The 24,789-nt window shown below is 34.0% G+C and overlaps 3 protein-coding genes across 6 annotated transcripts; all 3 read right to left on the bottom strand.

Annotated features, from left to right (window-relative positions):
* Window positions 1-467: 467 nt before the first annotated feature.
* On the bottom strand, window positions 468-11,370 carry LOC147408839 (putative serine protease EDA2). Of its 2 annotated transcripts, XM_086422599.1 has the most exons (12): window positions 11,073-11,369; window positions 10,692-10,817; window positions 10,258-10,413; window positions 9,087-9,269; window positions 8,784-8,900; window positions 7,033-7,086; window positions 6,877-6,948; window positions 5,455-5,660; window positions 5,221-5,315; window positions 3,098-3,172; window positions 1,697-1,780; window positions 468-801 (listed from the first exon to the last, which is right to left on the bottom strand). In XM_086422599.1, the coding sequence occupies exons 1-12, from the start codon at window positions 11,220-11,222 to the stop codon at window positions 686-688; spliced, it is 1,434 nt and encodes a 477-aa protein (XP_086278725.1). In that variant the 5' UTR covers window positions 11,223-11,369; the 3' UTR covers window positions 468-685. The 2 variants fall into 2 exon arrangements, 1 of the variants encoding a protein (XP_086278725.1); XR_015171759.1 differs by lacking the exon at window positions 5,221-5,315 and having other exon boundaries at window positions 11,073-11,370.
* Window positions 11,371-14,174: 2,804 nt separating this feature from the next.
* On the bottom strand, window positions 14,175-17,711 carry LOC147408838 (B-box zinc finger protein 19-like). Of its 3 annotated transcripts, none has more exons than XM_086422566.1 (6): window positions 17,535-17,711; window positions 17,179-17,324; window positions 15,269-15,365; window positions 15,051-15,166; window positions 14,717-14,956; window positions 14,175-14,615 (listed from the first exon to the last, which is right to left on the bottom strand). In XM_086422566.1, the coding sequence occupies exons 2-6, from the start codon at window positions 17,269-17,271 to the stop codon at window positions 14,532-14,534; spliced, it is 630 nt and encodes a 209-aa protein (XP_086278692.1). In that variant the 5' UTR covers window positions 17,272-17,324; window positions 17,535-17,711; the 3' UTR covers window positions 14,175-14,531. The 3 variants fall into 3 exon arrangements, with proteins under 3 accessions (XP_086278692.1, XP_086278684.1, XP_086278700.1); XM_086422558.1 differs by having other exon boundaries at window positions 17,179-17,301; XM_086422574.1 differs by lacking the exon at window positions 17,535-17,711 and having other exon boundaries at window positions 15,269-15,399; window positions 17,179-17,315.
* A 5,049-nt stretch (window positions 17,712-22,760) lies between these two features.
* Window positions 22,761-24,325, bottom strand: LOC147408837 (glyoxylase I 4-like). The gene is made up of 3 exons (XM_086422544.1): window positions 24,127-24,325; window positions 23,359-23,473; window positions 22,761-23,247 (listed from the first exon to the last, which is right to left on the bottom strand). Exons 1-3 carry the CDS (start codon window positions 24,300-24,302, stop codon window positions 22,957-22,959), a joined length of 582 nt encoding a protein of 193 aa, XP_086278670.1. The 5' UTR covers window positions 24,303-24,325; the 3' UTR covers window positions 22,761-22,956.
* Between the last annotated feature and the right edge of the window lie 464 nt (window positions 24,326-24,789).

Here is a 24,789-nt window from a genome sequence, read left to right as displayed (position 1 = left end):
GAGTGATATTAACCCTTTAATAAATTTCACAGTTCAAATGCTTGATTTGGTTTCCTAATATTTAATGTTGTTTCAAAGTTTTCGAGTTTCTTTCAAGCCTCTCTTGTTAAAAAAAAAATCAGAAATTTTACTCATAAAAAAGATCAGAAATTTCAACTGCAGAACATGCAATAAGTTAATTATATCATTTTTTGCGACTCACAGGCCCAAGCAATTTTAGTACTGAAATTGCTTAAGAGCCTATAAACTCAATTCTCAAAAGGAGTTCTTTTTAAGGACTTTATGTTTAGATGGGATTCACTTTGTGATGCTTGCAATTTGTTGATCTTTTTTCTCTGTTTTGTTTTCCGTTTTATATCTGGGTGGCTCCCTAGCTCACTTTGGCAAGGACGCAACGAGTTCAATTATGCTCTCCGGTACATATTGTAACAAAACGAGAAAAAGAAAAAGAAAAGATCACAACGTCATAAGGGTAAGTAAGTCCTATTCATCATACCGAGCACTTCAGGCCCACTACACCATTGCATCATAATATACATTCACTTCAGTGTACAAGAGAAAAAAAAAAGATCAAAAATAGAGGTCATATTGTTCATAGATGAGCAATTACCTATCTGCTGAGAGAGTAACAAATGGATATCAGGATTAGTTAAGAACCAGCTTCATGTTATGCCTCATAAATCTGTCAGATATAATTCCTACCAGTGGTTTGGCACTGAGAGAGCCACAAATCAATGTGTTCTATAATTTTCTGCCTCACTTTCTGCACTGCATCAGGAGAGCTGCACTTTTCAGCATTGCCTACAAAAATCACAATTTATAAATATGATTTTATCAACTATTTACAACAAGTGACTAATAAGCGACAAGGGGAGCTATCTGCACAAAATTTATAATGTTCAATGGAACGACTACTCGTTATACAGAACCATATTTTCATAGGTGAAATGTAACAATGCAGTATGTGGATTGTTTCTGCCACCATATATATATATATATGGGTCCCTTTCAGCAACAAATATTTTGGCAAAACATTTTTCAAAACATGGGTTAAAGGTTTTGGATTGGGCTGATTTTTGGTGAGGATGATCTCTTCGGTGAGGAGATCATCCTCACCAAAAATCAGCCCATTCCAAAACTTCTAGCCCCATGTTTACAAGTTGAAAAATTGTGGACCGTCCATTTTTTGTAAACTATTTTTGATGGGGTTAGAAGTTTTGGAATGGGCTGATTTTTGGTGATGATGATCTCCTCACCGTAGAGATCATCCTCACCAAAAATCAGCCCATTCCAAAACCTCTAACCCATATTTTGATAAATGTTTTGCCAAAATGTTCGTTGCTGAACATTTCCCATATATATATATATATATATATATATTCAATCATCTTTTCATAGGTGAAATGTAACAATGCAGTAGGTGGATTGTTTCTGCCACCATATATATATATATATATATTCAATCATCCAAACGAATGTTACATTTTGCCCAGCATAAAAGAATAATGCGTCATATTGAATGTCTTCTGATAGTGAACCCACACACCCTTGCATGTGCATGTCCTTGATAGATAGATCATACTAGGACTTTAGACATCCCAATTTAGATAGTCTCAATTCCAAACTTCTCAGAATATTAAAAAGAAATCCCATTGAGGCCACAGATAGAAATAACATAATGAGATAAATATTATACCTTCAGGGGATAAAGGAGATTGGGGACACCCTCTCACATCAGTTCCATGGCCACAATTATGGCACGAGATGAGGTAGGACGGCACTGGAAAGTTTCAGGATAAAGTCAAGTCTTAGTAACAACAATAAGAAACTTGACAGTGAACTTGTATCCAGAAAAATTTTGGATGGCCAAATAGAAGTAGTAGCATACAAAGACAGAAGTCATTCGTGTAAGTTTGTACCCTAAGATGCAAATATCCGCAAAAGAAACAGCAATACAGTTTCTCGTTCTAAAAAATCCAGGACACGGATATGGACAGGTATTTTTTTACCTAATTCGAGACACCAGCTTTATTTTTAGCTTTTCTTAGGCAAGTATAATTTTTTTCCCCCCTTTTTGTGTGTATGTTTACATACCAAATGCAGCAATATTCATAATATGGAGTAGTTTCTATGGTGAGACTTGTTCAATATACTATTTACACATTTTTTTACTAGATAAACATGCACATTGTAAGGAGTTTAAAAATAACTAATAGTGCAATATGAAATGAGAATTATGGCATGGAAGTATTCATGCGGTATCTAGTATTGGTAAATGTTATATGAGTTTGCTGGGCATATTGAAGTATCCGGGCTTCATAGATTGTACAGAACGTAGTTATGCAATTACAAGGTTTCCATGATTTATTTTAATCCTTCCAGCTCTCTATTTGTAGTTGATTTGTGATTCTGAACAACACTAAGCACTATTTGCTTGTAAAGGTACAAGAACAATTTCAGGGGAATAAATAATGTAAGCAACAGTAATATAATAAAAAGGGTATTCAATTAACACTTGGCCAAGTTAAAGAATGCAGTGCTAACTTCACTAAAATAGCATTTCTAGTAATGCCTGTCACAAGCACAATGAAGAAGGGATTCTATTTCTATATTGGTCTACATTGGCAGGTTCTAGAGTGAGATCATTGTGATTTTGGGGCTATGGCCTATCATTAAACAGAATGGCTTGACACAAAAGCAGGCTGATGGATGGTATGAGATGAAGGCAACACGTGGTTCTCTGCATCACTAGGCATCACCCCCAAATTTTAATTATTACACCCCAATAAAAAATAAAGAAAATAAGTGAATGGTTGAGAATAAGTAGAAGTTGGGATACCAATGGAACCTCTCTTGGTTTTTTTTTTTTTTTATTGCTAGATTTCTAGTTTTTGGGTTTTGGATTTTATATGAGCCTAATCATAATTGTAAACAACTGAAATTGTTTAAACGAGTATTAGAATGTTTTGTAATGATGAGATCATAATATGAGCCAAACCTTTGTAATGTTTGAAGAGTGTGTTTTAATCTTTAATTGGGGTGTAATAAGTACGAGTTAGGGTGCCAATAGCAGCTCTCAAAGTATTTAAGAACTTACTATCTGGAGATGAAGTCTGCTTGGATGCATGGCGCCAGGGGTCCTGCGAACCATTTGCGAAAATTATCTTCGTACCTGTGCATTTAATCGTAAAGTAAGTCCATAAAAGCACTTCAACCATGGATACAGTTACTATCCAAGGTATGAACTTCTTCATAACCATGATATGCACTACTTTCACAAGAGCAATTCTGCTGAAAATATTCCATTCCAACCCTTCATATTTGTGGAAATATAATAATAGTGACATCAAATAAAAATCATATCTCACAAACAAGAATCTCAACAGGATGCATTAGAAAGGTCAATTTTCAACACATACCACAGTGATTGATAAGATCCACGCAAATCTTAACTTTACCCATTGCATTAACAAGGCTTTTAATAATGAGACAAGACAAACTGCACTTCCAATACTTTAGGACTCACCATAGTTCTGAAAACAAACCAAGAGGTTGACTAAGCAAAGTGGTGAGTCGATCTGGTTGGTCCAGCAAATTGACCCAGATTTATCCAAAAAAGTTATTTTCCGTTTAATTTTTTGTTTATAAATTTCAATGTTGTATTTTTTTTTTTTTTTTTAAATCAAACCTTATGCCCCTAAACCTGAGCTTTCTCCTCTCACCAACGAGATAACACTAGAAGCAGTCAAACAGGGGCTTTTCAGGGTTAATACAATGGAAGCCAATAGCTTCAATGTGTGAGTGTGTGTGGGTGGGTGGGTGGGTGGGTTGGGAGGGGGGTGGGGAGGGGTGCAAGAAGATGACACACGGGTCCAGATCCTGAATCAACCAATTCAATCAAGCATCTGGTCCAATCTGAATTATAAGACTAAGCCACTCACTAACTGATGCTGGCAATGCATTGCAGAAAGAAGAGCACAGCAAAATAACACTACTTCACGTGAGAAAAATAAAACAATATTAATACTCATAGTATTAATTTTGATTTATTTCCAAAAATATTTTCATTTCCACAAGGATCAACATTTAATTTGACGGATGGTTTCTTTTGCGTATATTTTGGTGAAAATCGCTATTCAATATGCGCAATATTTCAATGAACAATGAATTTCAACAACAACAAAAATTTAGGTATGAAAATGCAAGATTTCGGTAGAAATACTTATTAACACAAAAATTCAACCGAACTATCCTTTGCTGAAAAAATCTAAAAAATTGACCAAAATGTAGAATAGTAACAGAAATTAAAATTTTCTCGTAGAAAGGACTTGTAAATTACATGTTATAATAAAATTCACTAATAAAAACTTACACAATAATATTTCATTGGTAGTATCTGTATCAATTATCATCTTATTTTAACTACAATTAATATAGTACACAAATCTTGCCTTCACCTAGTAATTACCTGACCAACAGTTCTATAACATTATTATACTCAATTCCATGTAGCACACAACTGTTTTTCATTGTCAGGCTCTCAAATACTTGCACCAACTTGTAGTGAACGTTGTTGTTCTTTATTTCCACGGTCCATATGGTTGTTAATTGGATTTTAATGACTTATGACTGTATTTTAATGTTCAGTTTATCATTTCTTATAGTTTCAATGAAAATTTCCTTAATATTTTCGTCATTTCCCCAAAATTTACATAAGTTGCATGAAAATTGTGATAATTTCCACACTGATCAAATATTTCTATATCCAAGCTGGCTGAAATAAACACTCTTACCAAAATTTAGTACTATGTGCTTGATGCTTTATCAAACCATCAAGGTGAACTTTAGATTTTTGTTCCACATAGTTGTAACATCCATACATGTGTGATACCAATTACAGAAATTGTCATATCTCACCTTATTCAGTCCAATATACTGGGTCTGTGGGTGATGACTGTCCTAGATGTATTTCTTATTCTTGTGGTGAGTGTTGAAAATGAAAAAAAAAAGGTGCCTTACGTTGACCTTTGAGATTCAGTATTTCAGAATAAGGTCCTGAACACACAAGAACCTGAAAATTCTCTTGAATATGGGGGGAAAAAAGAAGACGATAATCTAAAAGAGACAAAGAGGCTAAAATGTGGGCCAATGACTTCCATGTAGTTTGCAAGAGAAGAGAAATATCTAGAATCAGAAACACTAAAGGGATACAGTGTTGACCAGCGATATTTGTGCCTCCATAGTATATATTTGTCGCATCCACATCAGGATAGATGCCTTCTCCAAAAACATTCTTGCAGAGGTCCAAATGGTATCTACGAAATATGCATATCAGATTTGTAAGAGTAGCAAAACTAAATACTATATTTAATGGATTGTTTATCTATTAGAAATAGATATAAAAATCCACAATATCCACCTAATGGAAAAGCAGATAAAATTTGATAAACATGCCTTGTGTCAACCATTAAAGAGCGGATGCTATCATTTGAGGGTGCAACCTGGAAATAAGCAACCTCAGTACAAACTTGGAACCACCATAACCGACCACCACTGTCTTTGCTGAGAGTAGTGCTCTTTAAATGTTGTTGATCATATGTTTGAACGTCAGAACCAAAACTCCCCAAGTAATAATCTTTCACATAGCTGGCATATGCATCCTGCACCAAAGATTATTCATCAGAGTCATATATACACCACAAATTTCAGAAAAAAAAAAAACTAAATAATCAACTGAGAAATGGTGCACACATATTCAGGTTTGCATCTTGTATATCATAGCCCATCACCAACCTTTACGATTGTACTACATAGTGAGTTCTCAACTACAGTGCTCAGAAAAAAACAAAAAGGGTTCTCAATTACAGCAGGTTTGCACTTAAGGGAAGATCGATCAAAGTATGTTTTTGTGATAATGTAGCTTGGTAGATAAATTACAGCAGGATTGCACTTAAGGGAAGATCCATCAGAGTATGTTTTTGTGATAATGTAGTTTAGTAGATAAACTAGAGGAATAATTATAAAGGTAGAGTTATGGAAGGATATCTTAGATACGAGGGTGGCTAAAGTGAAGAAGTGCTTCTAGAGTATTTTGTGATTGGTGCATACTGCATACCATTAAAATGAAAGGTAATTTTACAAAACAACACGAAGACCAGCCATGCATAATCAAGTAGAACGTAGCAATCAAGAATCAACATGTTCATAGAATGAGTGATGCAGAGATGAGGACAGCGAAATAGATAAACAGAATAGGAAAGACCAAGCAGAAATGAGCACATGGTTTGGACGTATAACAAAGACTAATGACAACAAGTGCTTTAAGGCATTGCAAATCTCTAATAGGACTACAGGAAGAGAGAAATGGTGTGGAGTTAGTAAGAGAATATCCAAAGACGCATTCCCCCAAAAAGGATATAAATCTAGATAGAACTGAATGCCAGAATAGATACAAGTTGTTGACCCAAATAATTGAATAAGCCATTGAGATGATGACCATAATATATTAATATAAATGCAATGAAAAATATATATTTTTTGGAATAAAAAAAAAAAACAGCAATTTTAGAGTCGGCATAAGTCAATGTGTGATGGATGGGGCACACGGTTATGGAAGTATCCTTAACTAGGTTCCAAGTGCAGCTTGGGTTTTCAATCCACAACTGACACCAACAAAGACTCGTTGCACTTCATTACATAACCCAACCACATCAAATCTAATAACACCATAACAAAAATCTTGATGATAATTTTGTCGATGATTTAGACCAACACAGAACAAGGTATAAAACTTAATTGGGAAACTGTTCACTTCCTCATGGCCTTTGATATAGGTGCTAATAGAAGGCAACTAAGTGGCTCGAAAGAGGAGCATACCAGTAAATTGTTTCCAGTTTTCTTTGCTTCAACAAGAGGAGAACAAAGTCTATCTGGATTCCCATATTGGAACTGCAAACAGTGAAAACATATTGATCTTTTGTTTAAAGATTGGAAAACATACATAAACGACTTTCATTGATAGATCATGCATACCGCTACAACTGCAGCATCAGCCAGAAAGTACAGGAAATCACCATCATTCTTAAGCTGCAAACACACATGAAGGATACAGATGCACAATGAGAATTTGAGCAGATAACTTCAAACGGAAAAAAAAAAAAACCCATAAATATGAGATAGCATACATAGAATGTGTATACCACCCCCACACACACACAAAAAAAAAAGGAAGATAAGGAAAGTGCTTGAAAAAAATCAAACTGGGGAAACCACATATAATAAACCATCCTTGATGGCTACTCAACCCAAAAGTTGATGCATCCAGCCTAACAGGTAATCCTCCATTGACTTTGCAAGAGGTGTAGAGAAATGGAAACTCTGGTTGCTTAGCTAGCTGCCTCAAGATCCCCTTAAATTATGAAGGAACCAAGACACTATATTCACCACAAGATCATGAGGAACAATCCCACAAATTACTACCCAGGAGAATTTTCCCATGGTGTGCATGAGTGACGATACTCCAAATGATAAGGACATACATAAAAGAGGAAAGAACACCAGTTAATCAAGAAGTGGATCATGCTTAAGGGGAAAAACCATTAGAATAAAACAAGGTCATTGTGAAGGTTATTTGCACTACATTTTGCTTTTTATGAACTTGCAATTTCTTTTTAGTTGGACTACGAAAAGAATTCCGACAATATAAAAAATCCCACAAACAGGAAAATGTCACTAAAGCCAGCACTCATTAGCAATAGTTGTAGAAGTCATTGTGGAAACATCAAAACAGCCAGAAACTGAAAGACGTTTACCTTGACTACGTGGTAAGGAAGTAGTGAAGTAAACCAAAAACACATATAATATTTTTTTGTTTTTTTTTTTAGTACAAATTCTATTAAGATGGAAGAGAGGGGAGCAAAACCACAAAGAAGAAGAAAAAAACCTAACAATAGATATCATACAATCCACAGAACAGGCTACAACTCAATGATATTGCATATCCTCTGCCATTTAAATAGAAACTCTTCAAAAAACACCCCCTTAAACTCTTTGAAGACTTAGCTCCAAAAGAAAAGGAAACCCATAATAGAAATGATAATTTCTTGAATTGACTGCTCTCGCCCTTCAAAAATGCGATAGTTCCTCTCTTCGATAAGCCCCAATGCACTCCAAATAGGATTATAACCCATAGGATCCTTTTCGCAGCTAAATAGCATCTTTATGTATTATGGCAGGAAATCAATACCATGGGCAGTTTGTTGAGTAGGGGCTTCCTACATAGGTCCCTAGGAAAATTCTGGAAGTGTAAAGTTTAATGGAGTTTTTGGAAAGGTTCCACTGCCATTGCTTTATTGCCATTTGGCTTAATCCTAGCTGTTCGAATCCTAACACAACCCCCCCCCCCCAAAAAAAAAAAAAATTAAAAATAAAAATTAAAAATTAAAAAAGTCTATTTAAGGGGGAGAGATTTTTAATGGTTATCATCCCTCCAAATTGAGCGATACCGTCACCTCTCTTCTTCTTGGGAGAAGCTAGGTCAATGAAAAATAGCTGTAAAATTCATCATAGGAATATCAAAACAACCAGAAACTGAGAGACAGTTTATCCTGATCAAATAGAAAAGTAGTTCAATCAACCAAGAAGAATTACAAGCAAAATAGCATCATCATGTATTATGATGGGCAGAAAACCAATACCAACCAGAGGGTATCTCTAATCACCTTTCAACCCGTGTTTTCATGGATTTATCAAAATCAACCTATACAAGAACAGAAGATCGGTACCTCAGCTGCACCGAACAAAGCCTTTACTGCTTTTCCATCTGATACAAGTTCGGATTCAACAAGTTTGGTAATTTCTTGTAACGTGGCTTTACACTCAGGACCAGCAGACTCTCCAACCTGCCATCAGACGATCAAACAGAAACTTTATAAGAGGTAGATACGTAAAGGGTGATTTTCCCCAAGTGCAACCATAAGGATCAATCAAATATTAAAACTGAAGCTAAGCATACGAAATTTGGCTCCACGGTTAACAAGACCAATCGCCCTACAAGTGGATTGCCATGAATTGTTATCCTTAATCACCTGCTTGTCAAATTCAGTGAAGTTGTAGACAGCAAGAACAACTGCAGAACTAGCAAGGCTTCCACATGTTAAATGTGGGAATTTTAGACGAAACCACGCACTAAGTGCTCCAGAGTAAGAAACACCAAAAACAAACCAGGGATTCTCAACATTTGATCGGTTAAGCTTTGCATTCAAGGATTCCTGTGGAACAATTAACTATGACTAATTAGACTCAATGACAGATTAAGAGCGTTAAATAAGATGAAAAGAGAGGCAGTATTTTAAGATGAGAAGCAGATACAATTATTTTGATGGTGGCGAGGGCAACCTTCATTAGTTTCCTTAAACTTCTCATTCCTTGTAATAAAATTTTCATGCTTCACCTCTATATTTGAAGTATAAACTAATAATGATGGAGGTCCAAAGCAACAGATTTAAGATCAACTGAAGGAGGCCACCAAAGAAAGTGTTCTTATGCATTCCAATAATCAAGTAGGAAGTATTGGTTTAAAAGATGTATCACAAAATTCAAGCATATCCATGAGAATATGAAACGTCAAAGTCTTTCGTTTCCCGCAAGTCGCAAATACATAAGTATCCTAACTTTGGATAGTCTTTAATTTCACCATAGGCTTGAACATCAGTAGAAGCTTAAAGAAGTTGGGTAGAAAATAAAGATGGTCAGCCAACAACAAATTGATACATGTATATTCATTCTTACCTTTTAATATAAATGAAAATGAGTTAGTTTTATACAGTATATAGTAAAAATAAGAGGCCTACTATTATATTTATATAATATTAGCTAGTAAAACCTCTTTTAGCCAATAAAAGGACATCAAATTAGCCATTCAAGAGCAGCCAGCAGATATGAACACTAAACTCTTGGAAAACGATTCTAAAGAGCAGAATTTCAAGTTAGGCCATCAAAATTTGCAGGGTGCCTCCCAAAATTCAAAGCTAAGGGAACAAACTTTAGTAAAAGATAAATCAGCGAAGTACTACCGATAAGCTATAAACTTCTAAAAAAACCAACATACTTTGACCGAAGGATCTTGTACATGAACATAGGAAAGGTAAAATGCATTCGACGACTTTCCTTCCTACTTAGCATGTGTGTGACAGTGTGAGTCGATGTCAGATATTCCAAATGCAACATCACATTATAACAGACTAAGTAATAAATCACCTGATAATACTGACGGAAAATAGCCAAATCGAAAAGAGCTTGCTTAGAGGAAAGATATTTCAGATTTTCTGTTTTCAATGACTTAAAAGGCGAACTCTTCCCATAGTAGCGATGCTCAAGAGAAACCAAAGCAGCACTGAATTTCTTCGCCAAAACCTGTTTGACATCACAAGTTCTGAAAATAATCTTCATAGGAGAAATAATTGCTTACCTAAAACTACTAGTTTTGGGGAATATAATAATAACTTGAAGTTGTGGAACGAATCATCGACTAGTTTCAGCAATCTCATTGGGTGGGTCTGTTAAAGGGGACATACAAAATTAAACTGCATTGAACTATCACGAGTACACGAGTATAAAGCATCAAGAAAATCTTCCACTTGAAAACTTTCCATACGAGAAAATGCAATAATAGTTAGAAAATTAGGACTTACACCGATATAATCATTGGGAATTCCATCACATGAAGATTCACCACATATTGTCAAAAATATGGGTCCATCGGGTAATCGAAAGTGATCGAGAAATTCATAGTAACGCTGCCCAAATTGACGATGATCCTGGAAGTTCCAGTTCAATCAAAGTAAATATTAGCACAACCAATAAATAAAATTAACGGTTTTGATCTTGAATTTGCGTAATTTTGTAAGAAATTACGTGAGTAAAGTTGCAAATTGGATAGTTAAACCTAACAAAAGCACAATTGCGCATTCATGATAGCAAACAGCGACAATTCTTCCAGTTGGGCTATTTTGTTTAATTAAGTTTCATTTGTTTGACAAAAACGAGAAATTTAAGAGAATTAATAGAATTACAATTGGGGAAAAGTGGTCGAGCGTCTGATTAAACCAGAGTTCTTGCTGTGTCAAGTATTTGCTGCCAAGTTTCATCTGTTGATGCATCCGAGATTCAACGACGCCATGGAAGAGCAAGGACAAGAGTGGCAAAAGCAAGATTAATCTCATCTTCTTCTTCTCGCCTTTCTATTCTAGGTTTTTCGCTAACATACGCACCTCCGACTGGTTTCAACTTTCGAGGGTTTTATTTGACAATCGACATCCTTGACTCATTTGTGCATTTGTCTAGCATTTTTTTTCCGCGGGAATGCTAAAATACGCCTTCGTAGATCGTTTAATTGAAGAATCAGTATCAAGTAAGGTGGCCCTTGGAACGGTGTCTACGTGGCATATTTTGGTTGGAGAGTCGTTTTTTACATTATTGCACGCACACCGTCAATTTGTACCCACCATTTGTGCTAACAGCCACCCCCAGACAAGACATACTTTAGGTGGGATGAAAAAAAGGGTGCACTGAGCATGATTGGTGCATATAAAACAAGAGCGCTGATTTTGTTATTCAACCTAAGACGATAACTTAAAAACTCACTAACGTGACGGGTGGAATAACTGCAGATTTTTTTTCAACAATAAAACATGAGCAGTTGTGTATCTTGAGGAAAAAAAATCTACGGTTCAGTTGAGTTTTTGAGTTACCAGACGAGTTGAATTACAAATCATTACGCATAAAACAAATCTTACTTGAAAGAGCTTCTACGAGTCATTTTAGAGTGGTGTAGAAGTGACTTCATGTCGCACATCTTGACTTGAAAGTGCAGAAACCATAGATTTTTTTTTTTTTTTAAAATCATTCAGCCAATTGAATTTCACTCTATGGGAATTCATGGATAATTGGAACAATATTTTCATTTAAATATCTGACAGCAAGAATTCTTTTTTTTTTTTTTAGTTTTTCTTTCTCTTTTGAATTGAAAGTAGAACTAAGAATCTAATTAGATTTTGTTGAAGAATATAGGAAGGAGAGCGAACATGAGCCCGATGGCGGTGTCCAGACGCGGGTATGGTATGAATGCTTCCTTTATCCAAACAAGCATAACTACTCATTTTCCACCAACCTTGGCTGTTTGAGCTACAGGGACGCGGGTATGGTATGAATGCTTCCTTTATCCAAACAAGCATAACTACTCATTTTCCACCAACCTTGGCTGTTTGAGCTACAGGTTCGGAGTGAGCCGGTTTAATTTGTCTTTCCCGTCTGATCAAATTTTTAGCATTGAGATACTTAACGCAGCTCGGAAAAATTGCAATTATGCAACTCATTCTAGTTTGCTACCACAGCTCCCAAGGTGAAACTGAGCCTAAAGAAACGCCCACATACATAATTAAAATGCCAATGAAAACAAAATGAAGCACTTGGGCGACAGAGGAAGATAACCACGGAGCAGCATACCAAAAAAAAAAAGAGGCAAGGATAGGAATCAGGGAGGAATCGAATAGCGAATGCACTTGCGATTAAGACAGGTCCTGCATCTCCTACCTAATGCAATTGACCGACCCGCCCTATGAGGAAGTGTTGCCCATAAAAGTCAGCTTCAAGCCTCTGGCAACTGCCTATCCCAATGGGAAATTCATTTGAACGTAGCATATCAAAGTATCTCCTTTTTTTTCTTTTCTTTTCTTTTCTTTTCTTTTTCCCTGTTTAAGCAGTTTATTATTTCTCTTACTTGTTAAACTATGGGTTAGATCTTTGATATCTATCTTTGTATAGAGTCTCTGGACTCAAAAATTATTTCTTCTTAGGCATCGCAAATTTATAGATTCAAAACCAAATCAAGAAGAATTGAAATAGAGAATTTGTGACAATTCCTGAATTAATTAATTATTTGAAGTATGTTTATGCTTGGATCTTATAATTTATCGAGGTATTTTGTACGAAACACAAAAATGTCTTTAATAACCAAGTAATTTACTTGATTTTACACACATGTAAAGAAAATATTTAGGTTTCTTTGGGAAATAAATTTCTTATGTGTCCTTGGAACATAACTGAATTTGAACAGAGATGTTTTTGAGTATTTCTTTTATAAGTACCAAGGTTAATAATGATTCTTATAATCCAAAGGAGATACATGCCATTAATTGAAAGTGATCGAACAATTGGTCTCCACAAAAATATCAGATGAGTCATCTCATTGGTCCAAGGTTACGGATGATTCAAATAAATTATATCTTGCCCAAATGCCTTCGAGATCGAGATGACTCACCTAAATCATCCAAGTCTCAGTCTAATTTAAAACAAAATAGGTCCAAAAGATCAAAAATGGTTTCCCTCCGGCTGAAGAGCTCTAAGCCAACAGAACTTTGGGAAAATATCAAGATTTCTTTTGGTAGATATTGAAGGTGAAGGCATTTAAGTCATTTTATATTAATCTACAGTATCACTGAGTATCGCAAACGTGCATCAGAACAGCCATTTTGTTTTAACAAACAAAATTACCAATAAAAAGTTATTCTACTAAACATTTTTGAAAACTGTCATTAAAGGAATTTTTTTGTAAAAACAAAATGTTTTACACAAGGGAAGATATTTGGTGATGGTAGACTGTTGGAGAAGCTAATTTACACACGTGGTCACATTATGTGATTCACATATATTTGTGCTTTTATTCCTTCTGATTGTCCATCAGCTTGGATGGTAGCTCAGGCCACAGAGAAAACGGCATACACAATGCACATATTCAAAGAGGTAAATTTCTCTGTTGGCGAGGGGAAATATGCTCAAACCTTATAAGAGAGATCAGCAAACCTCATATGACACCATGGTTTTAAACTCCAATATTTGTCTCATTCATTCATTCATGATACCAAGATGGCTCAAACAAATCATCTCGTACTCTCGTCATCCACTCATCTCCGACAAGATAAAGGTTTTTTCTGAGTTTTATGAAGAAGAAGGCCAATCTCAATCATGGTGTCTGTCTTGTTCATGAATGATACCGAGTGAATCGAGCCAGACATCATGTCTCAGACAATTTTCAAAGCCATGGATCACACATGTATTTCAAGTGCACATTCTAAACCTTGAATCTTTTTCTTTTCTTCGTTTTTTTTTCTCAATCCAAGATCAAGATAAGAAAGATATTGACAATTGAAATAAAACCGTACAAGATGTTTGCATAGAGAATTTTAATAAGATCTCCAAATATATCAAGAAACATAACAAGGCAGCTTGTATACCTTGCTATTTCAATTCAAGGGGAGGTCTGACTATACAAATCACTTCAGAAAATTTCAACACATGTTTGCATTCCCTAATATTTAAGAGCTGATTTCTACAACAATCCCATGCACTACAATGTGGGTTGTTGATACTCTACAACTACTCCTGAAAACCTCGATGACCAGAATGTCCATTTTATAAAAATAAAAATGGTGAAAACATGGGATATGTTAACTAAAGTCAAAATAATACCTTGTTCACTTCTCGGGTATTCTTTCGAAAGATCCAACAGGAACCACACTTGCAGAATCAAGATTACAGCCACTTAGAACATCTATCCCCTGTTTCTCACATTTACAAACAAGCATAATAAATACATAACTAGTGGATCCACAAAATCTAGACCTCTAATGTTAGGGACTTCCAACTAAAACATGCATACCTGGTTTGAAGTTTGCCCATGTATCCGGTTTGGCCTAGTGTTGAGATCAATCATTTTGGTGTCCATCATGCCATCATCATCGTCTCTAGCATCTAACATTGGAACGGGAGAAACCCCATGGTTTTGCAGATTCTCTCTCGTTTTCATTTTAGGTAGTTTGTTTCGATCCCTTCTATTCATGCCTGGATCCATGGGTTGCAAGGCCTGGTCCTCAAAAGGGCTAGATTCATCCCGTGGAAACTACAGAATAAGCAGAAAGGGTATAAATTCTGCGAGGCCCTCTTACATAATAAATACAAGAATCTGACCAAGTCTCTCAAGTACAGTTACAAACCTCAACCCTCTGTCTCAACAAGAGATATCTTCCATGGGTCCGTTTCCCTCCAACATGGACAATCATATCACATTGCAAGCAAAGGGAACTTCCATCTACCTCACAGTAAAAGAAAGCTACAACAAATTCCAGAGGAGAAAAAAGAAGAAGAGAAGTATCAGTCCCTCCAATAAAAGAGGAAAATAACCATCTTGTCGTGAAAAAATAATCAGGCATACCAGGTGCATTTTCACATATATCACAACGAGGAACATCACTGGGGTCAGCAAGCCCGACCCGTACATGTCGGCTAGCAAGTTTGTTGCACATGTGGACCTATCAGTTCAATTTGTAGAAGTAATGAACAATGCTGCCAGGGAAATACGAAGAGTGCAGTTTTCATAAAACGAAAATAGCCTATAACAATACTCTAATGGTACAGGAACATCAGCAAAATTTGAGCTACTCAATCTAGTGTAACATTTGACAAATTGAGTGCTTGTGTGATACAGAAGGTGTCGTCATTCTCACCATCAAAGCTTTATCCCAAAATTTGAGGTTGGACACATCTTGTTCTCCATTCAATTATGTCTAAATCCATGTATTTTATTAATTCAAGTGTATTCATACCTCTTCTCACCATGTCAATCAATGTCCTTTTTGACTTCCACTCACTTGTTTAGGACCTTCAATTAGTAAACTCCTAAATAAAGCTGTCAACAGTCTTCATTGCATGTAACAAATCATCTCAATCAACTTTTGCTTAGTTTATCAATTATTGGGGTACTCCAACTTTTCACTAATGCGTTCATTTTTAATTTTGTTAAATATAAATTCGAAGTTTAATATTTGGTATCAAAGTGAGTGGGAACGTAAAAAAGAAGAAGAAAACAAACGGCATGGAAATTGATTGGAAGAGAGTAGCTCAGCTTAGTAGCTTTTGATACAAGCACAATAGATTATCAACATTCATATTATTATTTAATTATTTTTGCTTATCATGGGTAACCTCACCCTTCGGGTGAGACTAATCCCACGGTCACATTCATATTATTATTACCTATTGAACACAAACGATTAAGTTATCTTCAAATTTGATTCTCACCCAATTCATTTAAGTCATTATGATAATAGTAATCACACTAGTGAAATTACCCTTTCCATTGAAATACTTAAATTTTTTTTCCCATTTTAGTACACAAAAAATTCAGTTGGAGCATAATCTGGTTAACGGAAACTCAAATTGGTTTCAACAATGTAGATCATGATCAACTTGTTCAATGGATGTTTCCTGGTAGAAATTCAAGTATTGACTCAATTAATTTAGGACATTGTGCTCCTTTGTAAATATAGGGACACCAAATGAGTTAGTAGTGAATTATAAGCCCAAAAACACAATTTCCTTACAAGCATCATTAGGTGCATATAGTGTGAATGTCATCCCAAATAAAATAACAAAGACAAAAAAAAAAGCACTCACACAACACACCAAGATTTACGTGGTTCGTTAGTGTTTAAGGCCTACTTTCACAAATGATATGTGACATGTACCTATTTGTGGGGGTGAAAGTAGAGTTGTTTATGGTGCATGAGGTGCATTGTATCAAATCCTTGTAGGGGCATAATATTTAAAATAGGTGGGATGCATGGGATCATAACCTTGTCGAGGATAGGTTGAGCCGTTAAGAGTACATAGATTATATAGGGTAGTTCCTTGAATGAGTAGGAAGGTGGGCAGTTTAGAGTAGTGGTCATGTGTAGTTATTTTTTCTTGTATTTAAATTGTTTGTTAGCTTCAATTAAACTATGTACAGAAATATCTGCAGTCCTTAATTGGATTTTCAAGATAATGTCCAATCTACCTCGAATAAGATCTTTATCACAAAGTTAGGAGATTATAATCAGATCTTTGGAGATTATATACTAATTTGGATATACAAAGTGTACATGCATCCCTATTCCCTAGTGATCAATCACAAACTAGATTCAAAACATCTATAATAACATATAGAATTCCAAACTTTCCAATCCATGAATTATGATTAAACAAGAAATTATACACAAATTACCAAATTAATTGAATTAGAAAGTGTGGCAGAGAAACTTAACTAAAAATCAAAATCAGAAGATAAATTGAATCAATTAATACCTTCTCGTCACAGGAGCAGCAGAGAGCGGCTTCATCCGCTGCACAGAAAAGGGTGGCTGCTGCACCCTCGCAAACGTCACAAAGTGTTCGCATAATTTTATCTCACTTTCATTTCTCTCTTATCTGCTTCAACACAATTATCATCACTGAGAGAGAGAGAGAGAGAGAGAGAGAGAGAGAGAGTAGTAAAACAATGGAGAAAAACAAAAAACACAGAAATTAGGGTTTTTATTATGTTTATTAGTTTAGATTAAAAGAAACGTCAGTTGTTTGTTACTATGTTTTGTTTTCTTATACTAGTTGAATTATAGAGAGGCTTAATGTGGCGAGGAAAAGAAGTGAGAAGAAATTCTTACGCTTCTCTTTTACTCATCGTCTCTCAGCCACAAACTTCAAAGGTGGTGCGAATGACGTTTTCAAAACTCTTCTCGCCCACTGGTTTCAATATCTGACCGGGCCCAACGCCCCAACCTATATTCTCTCTCTCTCTCTCTCTCTCTCGCAGCTTCCACAAGATGCTTAAAGTGAAAGAAAAATAATAGAACCTATCTCGATAAAAAGAAAATTGAAATTGAGACCATTGTTCATGGATGTATAAAAATTAAAACAGTTCGTGTATGTATATATGGGACGACGGATCATGGGACATATGTAAAAACGATGTAATAATAATAATAAAATTTTAAAATATGGGTTAGCAGTTTTGGATTAAGTTGATTTTTTGTGAGGATGATCTCTATGATAAGAAGATCATCCTAAAAAAAATATGAATCTAATCTGAAACTTTCGTCGACTTTTTATCAATAATTTGTAAATTACTTTTGATAAACTTAGAAGTTTCAGATTGAATTGATTTTTTGTGATGATGATCTTCTCAACATAGAGACTATCCTTATAAAAAAATCAATTCAATCCAAAACCTCTATCCCATATTTTGAAAAATCAATGTTTTTACATATGTCCCATGATCCACTCCTATATATATCTTCGAATTGTCATCTTATTGATGTTCTCCAAAAGTTCCATAGGTGACATTCATTAGCTAAAGCTTATTCCAATGAGTTGTGATTTAGAAGAGTGTCCTGTTCCAATAATAATGTTAGGTGTCTATATGGCATGTTTTGTTTGAAATTCAAACACGTTGGATTGCGTGAACTACCTGTTTAAACACCAACTAAACACCTAATCTATATTATAGGAACAAGAGATCTTATCAAATCTCGAGCCTATTCCAATTCAATATGACACCAAGTTGTATGTGTACATAATTCTTGCATTTGTTTTCAATCTTCTACGCTTATTGATTTATTAATGATGCAATTACTCAAACAAGTATTTGTTTGTTTCACAAAAAATAGTGCAATTAATTGGGTTAAGATAGAGGGAAATAAAAATTAGTTGGCAAATCATCTTTTGCTATTTCAAAAAATTATTTTTGTTGTTTGAATTGCATAAAAAATTTTAAAATATATATTATTTTCATTTGACTTTTGTGATAATTATATAAAAAATAATGATAAAATCATTTTTTGGGGAAAGATTTGAATTATTGCAACCCAATTTCTAAAAGTACTAGAAAATTATTATTGGCCCCCCAAATTTTTTTAAGAGCTACTATTGGTACCTTGCGTTTTAATTATTGGGCCCTAATTTCTTAAATTATTTACCACGCCCCAATTAATGATTAAAATACATTCTTAAAACATTGCAAAGGTTTGGCTCAAATTATAATCTCAACATTAAAACACTCGTTCAAACAATTTTAATAGTTGTTTATAATTATGATTAGACTTATATAAAATCCTAAACTAAAAAATAAATCAAATTTAACAAATAATGAGATAGTTTCTTTTGACACCCCAACTTGTACTTATTATTATTTTTTATTTGGTGTGTAATCAATAAGATTTGGGATGATAATAGTAACTCTCTGACTTTATTTATAAAATAAATATTAATATAATTTAAAATTAATTTTTCAATCAGAAATTTATAAATAAAAAAAAAACGTATTGATTTAGATCATTTTAAAAAAAATTAATTTTTAATAATTTAATTATTTATTTCATAAATAAAATTATGATTTTATTTTTTGTGTCCTTTATTTTGTGTAACTTTATTTATAAAACAAATATTAATTTAGTTTGATTTGCCAAGTGCTAGCAAATCATTTTCCATGCAAATCTAAAGTTTTTGACCATACGTAGAGGGATCTGAGATGGGACTGGCTCAATTTAAGATAAAAATCAATCAAGTATTTAGTTTGCACACGTTTGAGATGGGCAAGGTCGCAAGACTGACAATGGGTTGGGATTTTGTTCTCTTTTAGGCTTATGGAGATAGATTTGGGCTTGCTTCAAGGCCAACACTTAAAATGGGATTGTCTGGTGTTTTGAATGATCAGCCCAATGGGCCCTTGTAAAAATGGAACTGAGCTAACCTTAAAATCCAATAGACTGACCTTTTGGTTTGATCAAGTTTATTTGTTTACAATAGTTTCAAATCACATTTGATACCAAGATTACTTGTTTAAGTGTCATCTCGATATCATTCTAGAAAGAGAGAGAGAAATACAGTATGAATTATCTCACACCATGTCTCATTTGACAAACGAGATGACTCAAGTAATATTTTTGAAAATCTTGAACGAGTCAATAAAACTCAATAGAATCAACTAGTTTTTATATTTTTTGTAATTTAAATATTAATTTTTTAAATAAAAATATGAACTTCTGACTAATAGTATTATAGTCTCACCTTATTTTATATATAAAAAAATTATAATTATTATCAAATAAATATTTGTAAATCGAGTTCAAGTGTTTGACTTGCCTGAAATGGGACCAAATGTCGAGTTTTAAAACAATGGTATGATTTCTTATTTATAGACAAGTCCAACTAGCCTTACTAACTTAGAAGATTTCAACTCTTACTATGGGTTGTTGACTTCATCTTGTGGCATCCAAAAACACAATCCGATCCCACAAGGTTGTAGAAGACAAAATTCTCTAGACTTTGAAAATTGAATTTTAATTTTAAATTTGGGAGTTCCGTAAAAGTATGGTAGTCGTCTATTTTGAAAACCTTGAATGAAGCTTGATTTTTTATTTATTTTTACCATCTTGAGTTTTTCCTTGAAATCTAAAGGGTTGTGGTACTAGATTGCCAATGTGGTAATCCATTAGAGCAAAATGATCCTTAGTAAGACTTAAAACCTCAGTAAGCTAGTAAGGATTTGAAGTTTTCATCTAAATCTTCTTAATTGCTAGACAACCTAGAGATCACGCCCAAAATAAAAGGAAATTTAGAAAGAAATCAATCTCACACGGTAATTAATTTTTTCCCCTAAAATAGAAAAATGTCTCTCAAGTTCAAAGTAAGGATCAATAACGCTAACTCTCTCCTTGAATTTCATAAGGCCAGAGGAAGGAAGAACTTGTTGTAAATAATCTAACATGTCATGAGATGCTTAAATTAATTATTGTTTTTTTTTTTTTAACAATTAGTTTGACATCTTGTTGAAAATGTCTAGCAGTAAAGATTACTAAATGAATGGATTTATTTCGTTTATAAGTCTAATAATAGGTAGAAGGCGCATACTATCTTTAGTTGGTTAAACAGTTCTATTATTTTTTATGACATAATGCCATCCACAACTCCATATACAAATTTGATTTTTCAAACAAATATTTTTTTTATCTAAAATTAAAAGGTGGCATGCGCAAACACACATGTATCTGAAGGGTCTATTTTTAATTTAAAATATTAATTGAAAGTTGATTTTAAAGATTACATAGTAAAATTTATATTTTTATAATTTTGAAAATTAACCAATATGAGTTCAGTCACGTGAGATTATAATTTTCTTGATTTTTTATCAAAATAATTATGATTATATTAAATTTAATCGTAATGAGGGGTATTTTTCATGAGAACCATTTCTACTGCCTTCATAATAAACAAAGTGATGAAAGAAAGGAACAAAATCTTCTAACATGGCCCGACATGAGAGCCTGACAACAGAAGACAACATTTTGTTCGAATAGCCCAAACATGTCTCTTCCCTAATTTGTTTAGAAGGAAACATCTTGGAAACTTCTCACCAGTGATCAAATGAGCATTGGCTTACCAAATGCTTGTACTGGACAAATAAAAAAAATTCTAATAATCTTTTAAGGGTCTTTTCGATATAAAATATAATTTTCAAAGTATATTTATTGCACTTTTAAGGACACACGTTAACAAGACCCATGGGAGATTTATAGCCGCAGCTTTTGAGGACTTTTCTTCGTGGGTTTGAAACTAGCTGTTCATGGGCCTACCTCAAATTAATTTTCAATTAAATTTACAAAATTAATTAAAATGACAAATGTAGGTTCATGAGACCATCACTAAGTATATCAAGAATAAATGATAACATCTAAATATATTGTAGATGAGAAAATTTGCCGTGATAGGTGATAAATTTGCGGATCTAACTCAAAATCAATTGACAATAAATGGAGAGGCCTAAAGACTTATAAGGAGAGAGACAAGACAATGAATATCTAATGTGAGACTAAACTCAACATCACGAACTTAATAAAGGAACTCTAAATGAAAGATTTTCTACAACTTATAGAATCCTAATTAGAGTTAAATTTTTAGGTCATATTAGAAAGAGACCAACATTAAAAAAAAATAAAATAAAATAAAAAAGATTTATCACGAAATCAACAAGACAAAGATAGAAAGATCTCAATTCAAATATGATTTTTAGAACATGTGTAAGATTTTCAAATAAGTAAGTTACCAATGTGAGAATGACTTTGGAAATCTATAATAAAATTATCAACACACAGGTAAATGACTTTTTTCACTAGTGTTCTAACTCAATTATTTGATTCTCTTGTTAATTTGATCGTTAAAAAATCTTAATCTGAGAATCATTCTCAAATTTATTTTTTTGCAAAAATAGGAAGAACATCATTGTCGGGATAAGAGTTTCAAGGTGAGATAATTTAATTTTACCTATATGTACAATCATATTATTAAGAAATCTTAACATTGTTGATGAATCTATTTTCTATCGTGTTGTCTTTTTTCCCTCCTACTAGTGTTCCTTTCTTGGAGGTACCGGTTCAGTGAATGAGCTTCTTCTGGACCACCTCACTTATGTTGTCAGGCTTTTCTCATTAATGATTTCCCTTTACCTACATGAAGAAGGGATTTGTAAGAATTACAAAATTAAGTATGTTTTTAAAATAATTACAAAAACATATACATAATCATTATTTTTTAAATTAATTTTTACAATATGGTTATGCTGTGTGCACAAAAAGCTTACCAAAATTATGGATATGCCCTTCATTTAAATTCTCTCTCTCTCTCTCTCTCTCTCCCCCCCACCCCCCAAAAAAAATAAAAATAAATAAATAATAATAATAATAAAAATAAATAAATAAATAATAGATGGTTCATTTAGTTGAAATTTTGTAATTATTAAAATCCCTGGTCATATAATTTTTGAGAGTTTGGTAACCGTTATTGTAATTCTCTCAAAAGAAAAATTGCCACAAAAGAAATATATAAAACGTGTAAGAAAAAACTCGGAAAAAGAAATTATTTAACATAAAAGGCAAGATCTTATTATATGATTATTCTTGGCAGATAAAACTAAACAGAATCTTGATCTGAACTCCAAATCAAGATATAGAAGAGTGACTCAGTAATACAATACGATTGCCTTGGAAATTGTTCTAGTAACATATATTAAGTTTCCATAGAAGACTTCAAAGCTTAAAATGAGATATTAATCATCTCCAAGCTCAAGCTCTCCATCATGGCGGTCTCCACTAATCCACAATGATCAGCCAAAGCCTTCTTGCAAGTACTCGGCTTCATACTGATTGGGCAAGAAGAGAGAGGAAGAATAGGGATGTTATCGCAGTTGCAGATCTCGATCATGTACCCATCTGGGTCATGGAAGAACACTTGATCCACCCTTATCCCTCCTTCCTTGACTATTGCCGTCACATACTTGATCCCCATCTCTTCTAATCTCTTCTTAACAAGTTGGATGTCCGTGCACTACATAATTTAAATGCCAAAAAAAAAAAAAAAAATTGTTAGCAATGTCACAAGATTATAATTACTAGTTACAAGAATCAAAAAGATTAATCTCAAAATAACATTTCTCACTTGGAAGGAAATGTGGTTATCCTTTGGGTTAATGGGTCGTGTTTTTGTAGGTGTGTCCTCGGTGTTAATCGAAGTGATCTTGAGCAAGTGTATCCCGACCCCGTAATTGAACAACCTAGATAAAATTCACATAATCAACCATTTTCATTAAGAATATGTAATGTATGTATTTACAAATAAGTATAATCTACATGTTTTAAAAAAATGTGGGCAATGGGTAGGGTTACTACGACACAAACGACATAAAGGTAGTTTTAGTGTATAGTTAAATTATTATCAAATGGTATCAAAACAAGCGCGGCATCTCAAATTCGAGCCTTCGAAGAGGTAAGATGGGGAAAAGACTATTGGGAGACCTGAGATAGGTACTAAGTGAAAGCCATCACCGACTAAGTGAAAGCCATCACAGAGCAGACTATTACAACGCCAAGAGATAAAGGCTTATCTTTCTACACCATTAATACATGCCAAGGTGATTTAGATGAATTAGAATCTTATCACCTCAACCCAAATCCCATAAAGCTTAAAAACTAGAAATAGTCATCGCTTAATGCAAATCAAAACTTCGAGACCCAAACTCAAAATTAGTAGAACTTGGTTTAGTTTAGCTAGATTATGATCCAATGGGCAACCCATTTCCACAGCGACTTTTACTAATGCCACACTAATTCCCATGTAAACTCCCCACAGAATTGCACACAGTTGGTGTGGCAATAGTAACTCTCTAAAAGAAAAGAAGAAAGTAGAAAGAAAAACAAGATGACTAACCAAGCTCCATCAAAATTGAAAGATGAAGGCCGTTTGATGAGAACAAAGCCTAAGACATCTTCATAAAACCTCACTGAAACCTTCACTGATTTGCACAACAAGGATATATGATTCAAAGAAAGTATGGGCAAAGGAGGACAATCGTTTATTTCCTCTATCTCCATTATTGTCTCCATTATTAATTGCCTTCTCTTATTCGTCTATGGCCCTTTTTATAAACTAGATTTCCCATAATATCTTTATTTTTACTCAAATTTGCTGATAAAAATCGTATTCATTGCGTGAGAATAATTTTGGACGAACCTTCCAAGAAATTTCCTCCCTCTTACATATTTGGATAGGAAAACATAATAAATGATCACATGTACAAGATTGTTATAAAAGATTTATAAGGACTTGTGAACCATCAAAAACTTTTTTTAATTTACATCCAAAATACCAACCATAATTTAGCCCCCAAAATTCTTTAATTTTGGTTGTGTCTCATGTTTCCTAGCACATCAATGCTGGAGATTCTTAGTGCGGCTCTAGCCCAACCATGGTTTTAAAACTCATCAGCAGAATTTATTCGTTTGATGTTTTGTAAATTTTGACTGAATAATCTGGTTTAAAGGGTTTTTTTTTGGTTGGGGGGGGGGGGGGGGGGGGGGGGAGGTTGGAGAG

This window comes from Akebia trifoliata, chromosome 2 (genome assembly GCF_017979445.1).
Source record: "Akebia trifoliata isolate Shusen 1 chromosome 2, ASM1797944v1, whole genome shotgun sequence".
Lineage (NCBI taxonomy): Eukaryota > Viridiplantae > Streptophyta > Magnoliopsida > Ranunculales > Lardizabalaceae > Akebia > Akebia trifoliata.
This window is presented reverse-complemented; position numbering and strand designations above follow the sequence as displayed.

Bases quoted from the DNA above. Each gene is read 5' to 3' on its own strand.
- LOC147408838 (XM_086422566.1), bottom strand. From the start codon at position 17,271: ATGCGAACACTTTGTGACGTTTGCGAGGGTGCAGCAGCCACCCTTTTC. The intron at 15,167-15,268 runs GTATGCCTGATT...AATTTGTTGTAG, and splicing joins TATATGTGAAAATGCACCTG to CTTTCTTTTACTGTGAGGTA. The intron at 14,616-14,716 runs GTATGCATGTTT...TGTGAGAAACAG, and splicing joins ATGGGCAAACTTCAAACCAG to GGGATAGATGTTCTAAGTGG.
- LOC147408837 (XM_086422544.1), bottom strand. From the start codon at position 24,302: ATGGAGACAATAATGGAGATAGAGGAAATAAACGATTGTCCTCCTTTG. The intron at 23,474-24,126 runs GTTAGTCATCTT...AATTTTATCTAG, and splicing joins TTCAATTTTGATGGAGCTTG to GTTGTTCAATTACGGGGTCG. The intron at 23,248-23,358 runs GTGAGAAATGTT...TAAATTATGTAG, and splicing joins ATAACCACATTTCCTTCCAA to TGCACGGACATCCAACTTGT.
- LOC147408839 (XM_086422599.1), bottom strand. From the start codon at position 11,222: ATGAGATTAATCTTGCTTTTGCCACTCTTGTCCTTGCTCTTCCATGGC. The intron at 9,270-10,257 runs GTGATTTATTAC...ATTGTTCCACAG, and splicing joins TTTTCCGTCAGTATTATCAG to GAATCCTTGAATGCAAAGCT. The intron at 5,316-5,454 runs GCATGTTTATCA...CATATTTCGTAG, and splicing joins TCTTTAATGGTTGACACAAG to ATACCATTTGGACCTCTGCA.